The 14036-nt window shown below is 36.0% G+C and overlaps 1 protein-coding gene across 1 annotated transcript; it reads left to right on the top strand.

The window, feature by feature from the left end:
• Nucleotides 1-382: 382 nt before the first annotated feature.
• LOC104538570 (mucin-2-like) lies at nucleotides 383-13540 on the top strand (the record flags this gene model as incomplete). The annotated part of the gene is made up of 15 exons (XM_010181820.1): nucleotides 383-524; nucleotides 1128-1222; nucleotides 2158-2284; nucleotides 2952-3207; nucleotides 4116-4168; nucleotides 4452-4561; nucleotides 5007-5158; nucleotides 5616-5754; nucleotides 6311-6421; nucleotides 6717-6896; nucleotides 7926-8165; nucleotides 9375-9531; nucleotides 10546-10674; nucleotides 12539-12686; nucleotides 13497-13540. Coding segments are annotated over exons 1-15 (2083 nt in total), but the record flags the coding sequence as incomplete, so codon positions are not given.
• Between the last annotated feature and the right edge of the window lie 496 nt (nucleotides 13541-14036).

Below are 14036 nucleotides of genomic sequence, written 5' to 3'. Positions count from 1 at the left end.
GCCAGTACATGAACATTTCTTAGAATATTCCTTACTTTTGTATTCAGTTTAATTTTTAACTGTTCACAAAACTGAGCTTTTGGTGCATTTTGTGGTTTTAACATCTGCAGAAAGCATAAGTATAGGTTAGGGTATTGGTCTCCTAAGGCAAAGATATCTTCTTGAAGACTATTCTTCTCAAGAGGTTAAAGATTTAAAATAGAGCTTCTAAATCTTCAGTACTTAGAGTATGTTTTAGTACTGAGATGGAATAATGAGCTGTATGAACTTCTGCTTCTAATGTTTGTGATCAGTTATCACTTTCTCTTTCACCTTTTAGAATGAGAAAGAGTAATCATTTTTACTTTCGTTTTCAATAGGTCTTTGTGGAAACTTTAATGGAATGGAAGGTGATGACTTTAGAACTAGCAGTGGGCTGGTAGAAGCTACAGGATCTGCATTTGCTAACACATGGAAAGCTCAGCCCACCTGTACAGACCAGGTAGAAAAGCTGGAAGACCCCTGCAGTCTCAGCATTGAAAGTGGTAAGCACACTAAGTCAGATGGTTGGTTTCTGCCAGAATGAGCAGTGTTTGCTGTATATTACTGCAACGTGAGTGTAAAGGTTTTAGTGGGGCACTGAGGGGGTTTTTTTTGAGGACTGTCAAATTAATCATTAATTTCTGCAAGTGTGCATACATACCAGCACTGATTTCCCATCAAATTGAAGTGAAAATTTAGGGAGTGATTGTAGAAGACTCCTGAGCTGGAAGATGGGGAAACCAGGTTGTTAATTTATATTATCTGCAAAGGCAGCTTGTATTTTGTAGTATTATCTATCATTATGTTTAACTTAGCTTTGTGGTCCCCAAATGGAAAAGCTGTCACAATTCCACGTAGACAAGTTGCAGCTGTAAGATATGATTTTTGATTTTATGATTGCGTGTTTATTGCTAGATAACTGAATCAGAGAATAGAATTATATGTACAGTGATTGCATGCACTTTCTCCACTCCCTATAGTGCCTAGTTGTCTCATTTCATTGTTGCATTGCATTTATCTGACAACATAACTGGACATGGCACCAGGAATCTAAGTGAATGTAATGAATAATAATGATATAATGTCATTTTCTCCTTTTTTTCCAGCAAATTATGCTGAGCATTGGTGTTCTTTGCTGAAAAAACCAGAGGGTCCTTTTGAAAGATGTCACTCAATCATTGATCCTTCAGAATACTATAAGGTATTGTAATCTTACACTCTTTTTAGTAGTGCTTTATTTCAGAGGAATGACTATAGACATTTATCATTGTTCAAACATCTGAAACATTACTGAGTACCTTGTCCATAATAGCCAGTGAAGCTTTTGCAGTGATTAACTGAGGCAGCATAACGTGCACCCAAAGTATCTCCTATGATGAGGTTCTTATGGAGTGCTGCTTAAGAAAAGGTTAAATTTGTTCTTCTGGTTCTTTGTGTTTTGTATATAATGTACATTTTTATTGGATTGGATTTTTGAACTGGAAAGAAGATTCAAGAGATGCAAGCGAGCACAGGACATTTACGTCTACCCTTTGGACGCATTAGTTGCTATTCAGTCAGGAAAAAAAAAGTAACTATTTATTAAGTTTCCTGTATTGGTTGGAATGTAACACCAAATCATGTTCATGCCAAAATCTCCATGGTTTCTTTTTCCCCTGTGCTCATCACTGTTCAGTGGTAAGTGAGGCTTACCTGAACAAAGAAAAAGAAATTCCTAAGTCTTTGCTCATACCCGTAACTCAGTCTGAGCTCACATTTCGTGAAGATCTTCATAGATCTGCTTAATATTTTGCCATTATGATTTTTAATTTTTATGGATCTCTGAATTTCTAAGTTGTAACTGAGAAAGAATGGTATCAAAATCTTTTAAGGAAGGTGTTGTTAGGAGGCTGGCTACTTTTTAAACATTCAAGAGGCTTGGCTTAGGTTAGGATAAGCATCCAAACCATTTCATTGTGTATGAAAAGAAGCAGCACTTCCAGTTTCTTGTCTTTGCCTATTCCTTCCACTGTTCTCTGATCATGGGAATTAATAAATACAACAACAGAAACAGGACATGGGATGTTTCATGACAACTGAGTTCCAATTGCCAATTGGTTTTCTGTGGACTTGGTGACCCTTTCATTCTTTTTTCAGAGATGTAAATATGACACCTGCCTCTGCGAAGACAATGAAGAATGCTTGTGTGCTGCCTTGTCCTCTTACTCAAGAGCCTGTGCTTTCAAAGGGATCATACTAGGAGGCTGGAGAAAAAGTGTCTGCAGTAAGTAGTGGATCTGTATTTCCCATGGAATTAATTAGCAACCAGAAATAAGGAGGTTCTGTGAATTTGATTGTCAGTGATCTCAATGTTAAGGGATTTGGAATATTTTAGAGATGTCTAATGGGCTTAAAAGAGACGATGCTTACAATGTTTGCTAATTCATGTTATATTTGTTAGCTGTTATTTGTTCATGATATATTTAAAAGTAGAAAGCAATATTTTTCACTTTCACCTTCTTTCCCCAGTTTGAATAATATAATGCTGTTTCTATCTTTGACTAATGGAATCCCAGGCATCATGGATTTTACATTGTCTTTGCTTATCAGTGCCTTTGTTTATCATTATGCTTGCTTTTCATCAACAGTACAGTGTAGTTGAGACTAGGAGTTTATTACATTGTAGTCTCTCTGATTGATAATGAAACGAGAAACATATATGGCTATGAAAGTAGTAACCATTAGTAGCAGATAAAAAGAAGCCTTCAAGTGGTAAAAAAACGTTAGGTTAGCAATACTTGTGACTTATGAGATTTTTGTACCTCAGTAAAATCTAAGGAAGTATTTTTACCATTACATACTGCACAGCCAGAGGAACCCAAACGGGAATGTCAAGGTAGAACTGTCCATCCTGCCTCCCTTATTTATCAGTTTACTTGTTTTCCCTCCAGCTCGTGAAGTATCTGCCTGTCCAGGAAATCAGATCTTCCTTTACAATCTTACAATGTGCCAGCAAACTTGTCGTTCCCTTGCTGATGGTGAAAAGCATTGTTTGCAAGACTTTGCTCCTGTGGATGGCTGTGGCTGCCCATATAATACATACTTGGATAACCAGGGTACCTGTGTGCCCATCTCCAAATGCACATGTTATTACAAGGGATCATACCTGGAAGCAGGGGATTATATCACAAAAGATGGAGAACGTTGGTATGTTTTATTGTGGCTTCTTGTTTGTGGGGATAAAAGCCCTTTTAAAATTTGCTTATTAGGTGTAGGCTACTTTAGGTGTTTTTGGTGCTTTAATGAACATATTTAATATGTTTCAAGCTATATTCATACTGAGCAAAGCATCATCCTGTTGCAATGTACTTTGTTAATAATTGAGAAGTGTAGCTGTGTTTGGAAGTGCGAGTACTGGCCTTTGCAGATAAACATTACTCTGCAGCTGCATTGTTAATAGGGCTTTGTTGAGCAGAGGTGTAAAAGGAAGATAAAAGGACAGCTATAATTTTATGTTGTTTACTTTTTTGTCAGGGACAGTTTGCTTGTGTTTTCTACTGAAGGAAGGTCCCCTTAATATGTTTTTATTGTAGCACAGGCTTTTGAAAGCAACTGTCATGATTCTGATATTTTTATCATGGACTCTGACAACTGCTGCGTGAATCATCAGTGTAAACTGTGAAATACTTCCTTCTCTCATCTGGCAGATGACGCATACAGGCCAATAAATTTGCAGTGTATGAGTTGAATAGGCATGAAAATATACTGTGTATTCAATTGAAGGCTTTGATTGAAATTATCGTTAATATCTCTTTCATTATTATCTGTTTCCTGAGTCATCAAAAAGCATAATATTAAGGATTATTAGAATAACTGTCATTCCTTAAAACATAATCCTTCTGTGCATTATGCCTAAGATCTTGCTACACTTTTTCTCCAAGTGAAAATCCATGAGTACACTTCAGTAGAGTTCACCTTGAAGTACCAGTATGAATTACGCAAGGTGTCTCTGATAAACACTCTCAAATGTATATAAATAAATCCTTAGATACAAATTGAAGACACTGAGCTGACTTTAAAAACAAAAAAATCCTCTTACTTCACTTCTTTTCTAGTGTTTGCCGAAATGCAAAGATCCAGTGCACTTCAGTGAAAATACGAATGAAAAGTAAGTGACATTCTATAAAGTAAAATGAAATAAAAACCATAACCCAACCTCCAAACCCAAACCTGCACTTTCAATTTGTGTTCTTAACTTATTTGTTCTGCCTGTTTGTTTTTTCTCTTTCTGTGAAACTGTTACACATTTTCACTTTGTGCTGTCTTCACTAAGCCTCTTTTCTTCATGAGGATAGACGTACCCCGAGATCTCTGCCTCAGTTACTACAACCTTTTACACACATTTCTCTTGCCTTTTCTTGATTCATCTAAACCAACAATGTACCTTTCAGATGCAACAGAATGTTCTTCTAACAAGATCTACTTTGACTGCAATGCATCCCCACAGTGGACTTCCCAGACACCTGTACAACTTAGCTGTCATACTCCTCGAACTGATTATGTATGTATTCAATTTTTCTGCATGTCATGTTTCCTTTATTCTATATTCTTTAAATTATAGAGTGCAATGCTGAAAATGCAGTTGTAACTAATAGTTTATTTCTCTTTGATTGAATCTTCCTTTCTTTTTCCCCAATGATATTACTCTCTTGCCAGTTTAATGATGGTTCCCCTTATGGTTTCCCTCTCCTTTTCCTTTTTACTATGTCTTCAGTAGAGTCATACCTCCCAATTGAAATATAATTTGGGTTCTTAGACAATCAAAACCAATTAGACAATCAAAATAGAAAAGAAAAACATTAGAAACCTAGAAAGAAAAACCTTATAAAACTAATCAATATTAGGCTGTTTGGTTAGAAATGCTGTTTTTACCAGAGTGCTTGTGAAGAAGTGAAAAAAATGCAGTAATTTTTAATAAATTAACAGTTTCTCCTTATATTCCTTAGTTCCAGGCAGAGTGCGTTTCAGGCTGTGTGTGTCCTGAAGGTCTATTTGATGATGGGAGAGGGGGCTGTGTTGAGGAGAACGACTGCCCATGCATTCATAACAACCTATGGTATTCTTCTGGACAGAAGATAACAGTAGACTGCAACACCTGGTAAGTTATAATTTTGTACTGTCTTCTAGAATATATTCCATGCAATAAATTAATAGTCATGTCTAGGCTTATGTACTACAATGGCTGGGATGGCTGCAAGTATAGACCTTTCTCTTCAAGGATATCTTTTGTTATCTGTGGAATTACAGATTATGCTGAAAGTACGGGGGTAATAGCTACCTCTGTTTTCAGTAGGCACCTCTGATTGGGAAATTGGAGTTGTTTTTTAAACACAAATGCTATCAGATCTGAAAAATGTAGCTGGTCAGAGTTAAGAATCATGTTAGGATCTTAAAATCAGGCTAAACTATTGAAGCTGAGACAAGACACTCCATTACACTGAAACAGGTGTTGCGTGCATTATCACATTCTACCAGGGAGCTACTTTGTTCTGCAGTTTTCCAGACAGCACATTCTTGGTGGGTTCTGAAAATTCATCTCTTCTGCTCTCTTCTAGTACCTGCCAAAAGGGGGTTTGGAGCTGCACTGAATATGTGTGCTATGGGACTTGTATGATATACGGAAGTGGCCATTATATCACCTTTGATGGAAAATTCTATGACTTTGATGGGAGCTGTGAATATGTGGCTACTCAGGTAATACTCATCAGAAGGGCTGAAATGGCATCTGATTGCCTTGAAGATCTACTTTCCTCTTTCATTTTGTCATTCCTTATTGACTGCCGTCATTGTTTCTGAGGTGTTTACACATTCTGCCAAGATAAATTCTGTATTTTCAGTGCAGGCAAGCTGTGTGAATGGTTTTTTTTTCTGATACAGTGGTCATAAATTGTATGTAACAAGACTATTTTATAGCGAGAGCTAACAACTCATTATCAGTTGTGAAATAAATCAAATTCTAAGTGTACAAAATAAAGATATTTATATTTAAATGTATATTCCTAATTTTAGTTTGTTGTCCTACTTGTTTTTCAAGTTTTGTAACACATGCGACTGTATAAACTGTTTATATGTACACAAAGATGTATGTGTATATGATCATGAGTCTGAAAAATGTAGGATTTCACATATAAAGCTGCAGTAATGATTTATACACTGTGAAGATTTAAATGATTGTAATTATTATTAGATTTAACTAAAAATTCAATATTCTACCTAATTTTCTTATGTTTTTTTTTTCTTTTTTTAATAGGATTTTTGTGGTGACAAAAACTCCAGCGGCTCATTCAGTATCATCACAGAGAATGTCCCTTGTGGAACTACAGGAGTCACCTGTTCAAAGGCTATTAAAATGTTTCTAGGGGTGAGTAATGATACTCAGTATATATCAATATTCAAGTATTTTAAAAAAAAGTAACACTCAAAAGCCACATCCCTAAAAGCTGCTATAACAAGTAAAGATTAGAGGCCCTATCAGATTAATCTGTAAAGTTGTAGATTCTCAGGTGATGAAACCTCTCTCGAACAAAGACACTTTCTGTCATCATAGAACGTCATCCCAGACTTTGAGCTGTTTGTTTCAGAATGAGTTGTATTGTGTCTAATATTTTATCTCATCATAAAAGTGAGTGTTACAATATTTCTTTTATACCTTTCAGAAAACCGAACTGAAATTAGAGAACAAAGAATATAAAGAAATTCAACGAGATATTGGTGATGATGTGCGTTACTGGAACAGGACAGTAGGCCTCTACCTTGTTATCGAGGCCAGCAATGGCATGATGCTTATCTGGGATAAGAAGACTACTGTTTTCATCAAACTGACCCCCGATTACAAAGTTAGGATCTGTCTGTCTTTTTCTGAAATAGTAATATTAATAGATTAATAAGCCAAGGAAATATGTAATGTTATTTCATCCTGACTCTGTGTTGAATTCCTCTGCACATTGATTGTTATCATGCATTATCACTATCACAGCTTGCAGAGGTGCTTCTAGAGTTTATTACAGTCCATCACAATGCATTGCAGAAGATGCTTAGCATATGATTGCAATAAAGCTGAACAACTAAGGCATTCTGACTTGTGAGTATTGAGAGCCAAGTATCCAAAGTAATTCAGGGGACGTGAACGGACTGTGCATTCACTTGGAAGCCTGCATGGAATCTCAGCCCTGAGTTAAAACCAAACTCCCTATGCAATGTATGGAGGTGGTTCAGACTTCTAAAAATCAGCATCCTGAATTATAGAGTACTGAATTCATTGGGCTGAATGAGGAGTTGTGGGGTTGTATAAACAGGGACATTCTGTTGTTTGAAGAGGCTGATGTACCTTAAATAACAGTACCAAAAATTAACTGTTGTAGTTAAGTTCCTAGATTCTTTCTATGAGAAAAATGAGTCCCATCTTTTTTTTTTTCTTTGCATGGATGAAGAAATGGTGCTCATTATGTTAGCAGCTTTAAAAAAAAAATTTGAGCAGAATGAAATTCCGTCAGGCTTATATTGATAGCTGTGTTATGATAAATTGAGAATAATGGAAAATAAATTAATTCTTCTCAGCTGAAAGAGGCTTAGCCACTCTTCAGTGATATGAGTTGGATAAAGGACCACAGAGACATGGAAATACACTAGATACAATCGATTTCAGGGAGGGAAGACATGCAGCTGAGTGGATTGCTGAGTACACAGCCAAATAAATTTTTCACTTCTGTACAAAAGATTTGAAAGTAAAGATGAAAATCCTTCATTTACACGGAGAGTCAGGTGTCCTTTTTAAATGTCAGTGTTTTGCTCTTACTTTATTAGAGTCTGTTTCTCACTTTCATAGTACGTTTAAAAGCTGTGGAAATGTTAATTTCCTTTTCCAGGGCAAACTGTGTGGTCTTTGTGGCAACTTCGATGACAAATCTAACAATGATTTTACAACAAGGAGTGGGCTGCAGGAAACTAATGCTCTGAAGTTTGGAAATTCCTGGAAACAGTCTTCCATGTGCCCGGATGTCACAGAAGAGATTAAGCCCTGTGATGTGAAACCACATCGAAAGTCCTGGGCAGAGAAAGAATGCAGCATCATCCAGAGTGAAGTCTTTAAAATTTGTCACTCCAAGGTTTGTAGAGGGCAGTAAGTGGTGGGACAGCACGGTGGATTTCTGTTACTGCAAAAACAGAGAGATCATCAGAAATGAATGAAGAGATGGTTAAATAGAGTGATCTTCTATTAGTACAACTGCAGATGTCACCACATTTCAACTAGCCTTACTCAAAGCAGTTTGAGTATCTGTGGCAACAGGACCGTGTCAGTAGTGGTGCTCTGCAGCTGTACAAGTCTATATTCGTCACCAGTTTCACTGCTGCTGCTACGCAAGTTAACTTCATAAATCTAACCTGAATAGGTCTGAGTGTGCTGCAGTTGCACCATCTCTTGTTGGAAGACTGTCAGTGCCATAAGTTCTGAAAAGCATTGTGACCATCAGACCTGTCTTCTGATAGAAATGCATACTATACTTGAAAGGTGCCTGTTGAAGAGACCACTGCTCCTTGTAATATTCAACCCACAGAAGGGATCTTCTTGGAATTCATTGACAACATGAAGATTAGACAGGCTTAGCTGCTTGTACTCTGCCTCCAAATTGTCATAGCATACACTCTGCCAAGTCCACAGCTTCCAGAGCACAGTGAACAAGAGAGCGTACCTCTCTATTCCCTGTCTCTTTCCTGAAGTATGGTATTATTAACAACAGTTTGTTCTTAACTCACAATGAAAAAATCACACAGAATTACTGATTTTATTAACTTAATATGAGTTGCCATGTTGATTTATTCAGCAGCTGAAATCCAGTCCAGGTTTCTCCTCTTGCACTCCCAAGCAAAAAAGTGGAAATGTTTTTGCTAACACTCAAACTGACAAGCACAAAATTCTCTGCTTTGTATTTGCTCTGAAGTGTAGCCTTTCTCCTATTGCTCACTGCTTGGTTGGCAAAACTTGCTTGAAGATAAACCTTCATTGGCATCAATCCAAGTTGGTTCTGAGAGCAGTAAAATGGCACTCTGTTAGAAAATGTGGGCACTGCTAAGGACTAGTATTTTATGTTTTCAGTCATAGCGAATTATGAGGGTGTTACATTACTTTAAGTCTATTATTACATAAAATAGATTAGGCAGCTTCAAGCCTAAGATGTTTGTTTGAGATTTGGTAATTCTTAGAAAATGTCTCGTTGCTGCCCAGCTTAATTCCTGTATCTCTAGAGATGTCTTGAGCTTAATAGATTGAAAACTAATTTGAAGCTGAACTGGGGCATCATTTCTTTCCCCAACAGGTGGACCCAATTCCTTTCTATGAAGCTTGTGTTCATGATGCCTGCTCTTGTGACAGTGGTGGAGACTGTGAGTGCTTCTGTTCTGCAGTTGCTGCATATGCTCAAGAATGTACCAAAGCTGAGGCCTGTGTTTTCTGGAGAACTCCTGATATATGTCGTGAGTAACAGTTAAACACAACTATATCTTTCTGGCTGCTGTCAGAAAGCCTATCAAATAAATCATTAATGCAATGCAATTTATTTTTGCAGCTTATCAGAGAACAACTAGAACTAGTATATTTGTGTATTTAAATTATCTTTTATTCAGCCTAGCTTTTTTTTCTTTTTTCTTTAATTTCCTTTTTTCCTTTTCCTTTTCCTTTTCCTTTTCCTTTTCCTTTTCCTTTTCCTTTCCCTTTCTTTTTTGTATTAAGGCTAGGTTTCAAGTCATCCTTCCAATTTGCTTGATAATTAGTGAACTGGAACTTTTCTTTTAGCAAAGGTATATAGAAGTACTCCTATGCAGATGAACCTAATCAGTATCGAGCATACTAAGCAGTGTCTGTAAGTGTTGCTAATGTTCATACCACTATGTAGTAAAATAATGCAAAATAATATTTCAATTAATATTTTCCCAAAAAGTACCCAGAAAAAGTACTCAAAACAAAATTTTGAGATTATAAGTGGCAGAAATGTTATTTTTTTAATTTTCAAAATTACATCTGATTTGGAATTAAAGCTAGTTGTATTTTTTATGTGTAAGAAGTCAGAGAAACAGGAGTTGTAAGCTTCAGTCAGCTCTGATATATAACTTTATAAAAGCTCCTTCCTCTCTCCGTAGTCATCTAAGCTAAATTCTGTTTTAAGTTAAATTTATAATGTCTCATATGCTTGTTCTTGGCCTTCTAAAGGTGACTCTCAGCCCATCTGATACGGCAAGGTAAAACTATTTTGAATATACTGTAAGAGTTCTTAGGAGTTTGATATTAGCTAGGGAAGAAAAATACTCTCAGAAAATTGCTTTTCATTTTAATTTAAAATCAACACTAAAAGTCCAGGTCCTATACCTCAAGAGAAATTTTGCTGGCTTAACATGTAGATTCATTTAGCTTGTACTTTTGAAGACCTGGTGACAGCTACCGTAGCTTCTGGCAACCATGTTTTTAATCCACTTCTCTTTTTTTCTCACCAGCAATATTTTGTGACTACTACAACCCTCGTAATGAGTGCGAATGGCACTATGAGCCCTGTGGCAGTAATATCACGACCTGCAGGATGATTAATAATGTCAGCACCAACTTTTCAGTACCATACCTGGAAGGTAAAAAATTCCTTGCTATTTTTTTGTTTTCATGTATTTAACTTTGTTTAGGTATCATTTAATGAATATAGAATAGTCAGTCAACTTGACAAGATACTCCTCAATCTATTATGTTGAATTTATCTTCAGTCTTACATAAATATTTCCTATAATGTAATTTATTATTTATTAACATCTGTGGGTGATAGTTACATTGCTGTCAGCCATAAAACTAGATGTCCACTTGGATAATATCCTGAAGCATGCAAGATTATTGCACCATTATTATTTTGCATCCCATTCTAAGGGCATTTCAAAAGAAAAAACTTTTTACATGGCAAAGAGGCAAGTTTCTGATGGTTGGGGTTTTTTTAACCTTATAATTCTTTGTGCATCAGATCTGCCTTCAATTTATTAATGTGCAGCATCCTCCTATCTTTACGATGGAAAATGCCTTTGATATCAGAACACTGATGCTCCTATATGTTGGATTCTTAATGGACACCACAAAATGTTGGCAGAGGGTTACTGGGGGCTACCTCTATTTTTAGTGTATTTCATTTGTACTTTTTGTTAAGAACCAAGATGTGAGGCTAAAACAGGTTATTTTGCATTTCATCCCACTTAAAGGATGCACAAGCCATTGAAATCCCATTGAACTTGTCAAAGTATGTAGCGATATAATATTAGTAGGTGAGAGTCTTTCTGCTTGATAACTGGAGTTTCAGATTACGGAGACTGGAATGATCCAAGAATGCAAATGGCTTTACAAATATCTTCTGGTTTACCACATAATAAAGTTGGAGAAAACAACCACATTTTTGGCCACACAGTCTTTTTTACCTGGACTGGAAGCAAAAAACCAAAACAGATAAACAAATAAACCCTAACCAAAATATTAAAAAAAAGAAAAAAATTGACTCCATGTTTTGAAATAGGTTGTCTTAGATTATTAGAAAGATTTGGAAAGCGCCAGAAGGCGGATTATAATATATCCAATTTTCTTTCTAAATTATTCTTGGTTGTTTGTTTCTTATCTTCAGTGGAAATGCAAAGCACACTGTGAGGACAACAGTGCGGCAGTGTGAAGTAACTTTTAAGTACAACTAATTACATGGTGATTCAGTTTATAGGCTATTTAGAACTCCAGTACGATATAACGAGGACTTTTTGTAAATGGATTTCATGAGAGCTTATTTGGAAGGAGGACACAATAATTTTTTTAAAGTGTAGATGAAAAATGTGATGAGAATTGACAGATAATTAATCCCCTGCAGGTGGAGTTTGTGTCATATTTCCAAGGATATGGAAATATGCAGATAAATCTTCTGTTTGGGGTGGAGATACCTGGTCTATTAAAGGCACATAAACAACGTTTAATGTTTCAAGAAATGTAGTGAAAACTTGTTTGTTAATGAATCCACTTCCATATTCATCACAAAAATATTATTGATATATTGACATTTCAGTATCTGTAGAAAAATCGGGTTATTTCTTTATCTTAAAATTACTAGGTGCCCATAGAAATTAATATACATTAGGGGCTTCTCCAAGATCTTGAACTAGAAAAAAACAGCTTCCCTAGTTTTCATGACTAAACTGGTAAGGGCTGTAAGTTCATCTAGTCCAACTGCCCTGCTAAAGCAGGATCACCTGAAGAGAAGATCATGCAGGAACATGTCCATGTGGGTTTTGAATTAATGAGAAGTGTTTGATTTAAGTCTTTTGGAAAGACTAGTTGTCGAAGGATTAATGCGAACTGAAAATTTTCTATTTCTTTCACTATGATTCTCTGAGAATCATTTACCTTCAGAAAGTATCCTTATCATTGAGTTAACTGTTTATACTTCTACACCCTGTATACTGTTCTACTGGTCACCAACAGGTTGCTACCCCAGATGCCCTAAGGAGAAGCCTGTTTATAATGAAGAGACAAAGGAATGTGTGCCTGAAGATCAATGCTGGTGTTATGTCAATGGAACTCACGTTCCCCCTGGGCATGAAATACCCACAGAAGAGAACTGTACACAATGGTATACAAAAATGCAAAAACATATGCAGTAATTCAGGAAATAATTTATATATGATGAGCCCCTTACTTAGTTTACTGTGCCTGAAGCAAATAGAGATGCAACTTCAACTGGTATACTCTAGCATTTATCTGTACAAACCAGAGGAACAATGGTATTTATTCCAGTTGAGACTTAAAAAATGCTGTACAATATGTACAGATTCTAAACTTATCATTTGTAGTTTTCCAAACCCCTAATAATCCAGGCTATAGGTTGACAGTGTCATTATAACAAGTGTATTAGCAAATTCATTGATACTCTTTGAAGTGTCATAAATTATACAATGGCATGAAACCTGGAGATGTCTCTAGAACAACCTTTTGATTCTCATGGCTCTTTGGAACGTGAGGGGCTACTCTGCCTTGCAGCCTCCCTTAAAACTGGGATTTCAAAATCACTGTAATCTGAAACAATCTGTACAGGACCTGAAAGAGATAGAGTCCTAACTGCTCATTCCTAGAGCCTTACTAATGATAGCACTGATCAGAGACAAAAAAAACACCCTGACCTAGCTATAAGTTCACTGCTCTGAAAGACAGTTATTGCACTATTGCAACTTGCAACATGAAGTAGTTCATGATAGTTTTACGATGTTGTACTTAAAGAATGAAAGTGATGACTTAGTTTGAATGAAATAATGATAGGCAATACTGGAAAACGTTACACCTAGAAAAAGATCCAGTAGTATGAATGAAGATCAAGTGACAAATTTCTATGTTTCTGTGCTCTTGACATCTGCAACATTCTAATTTTTGAAAATTTTGCTTTTAGTGTCTGTGGCCCCTCAGGATCTATTCAGTGTAAACCAGTCCCAGGTAAATAACATTTGGGTTTCTGTACAAATAAAAAAAGAAGAAAAATGCACAGAACTGCTATGTCTGTCTCTACAGAAGACTTAGTACCAATTTGGAATAATTCTTTCCTGTGTGATTGAAAGTCTTGGCCAGAGAAAAATGGGCAGCACTTTTGTTGAACCTTGATGTTAAGCAATTCTTGTTCAGCCTTTTTCTCATGTCCAATTATTTCTTCTCCTCGTGTCCCATATCCAACCTAATTGATTTCACTACAAGAGTTTGTACTCCCAGAACACGTAGCATTATAGAAAAGTGACAAATAGTAAATTGCAGCTGTTATTTCTCTCAATGTATTTTAAAATATGGTTTGTAAGTCTGTTCTTCCAAGCATTTTTATGGAGGGCTCTATCTGAGAATGTTATTAATGTTTATAATATACAATACGTATAATAATATATAATTATAATTTTTAATATAAAATAGAATATTTTTATATAATGTAATATATTTGTATATC

The sequence above is a fragment of the Mesitornis unicolor genome, unplaced genomic scaffold, assembly GCF_000695765.1.
Source record: "Mesitornis unicolor isolate BGI_N332 unplaced genomic scaffold, ASM69576v1 scaffold22210, whole genome shotgun sequence".
Lineage (NCBI taxonomy): Eukaryota > Metazoa > Chordata > Aves > Mesitornithiformes > Mesitornithidae > Mesitornis > Mesitornis unicolor.
Note: the sequence above shows the minus strand (reverse complement) of the source record. Positions and strands in the feature narration are given on the sequence as shown.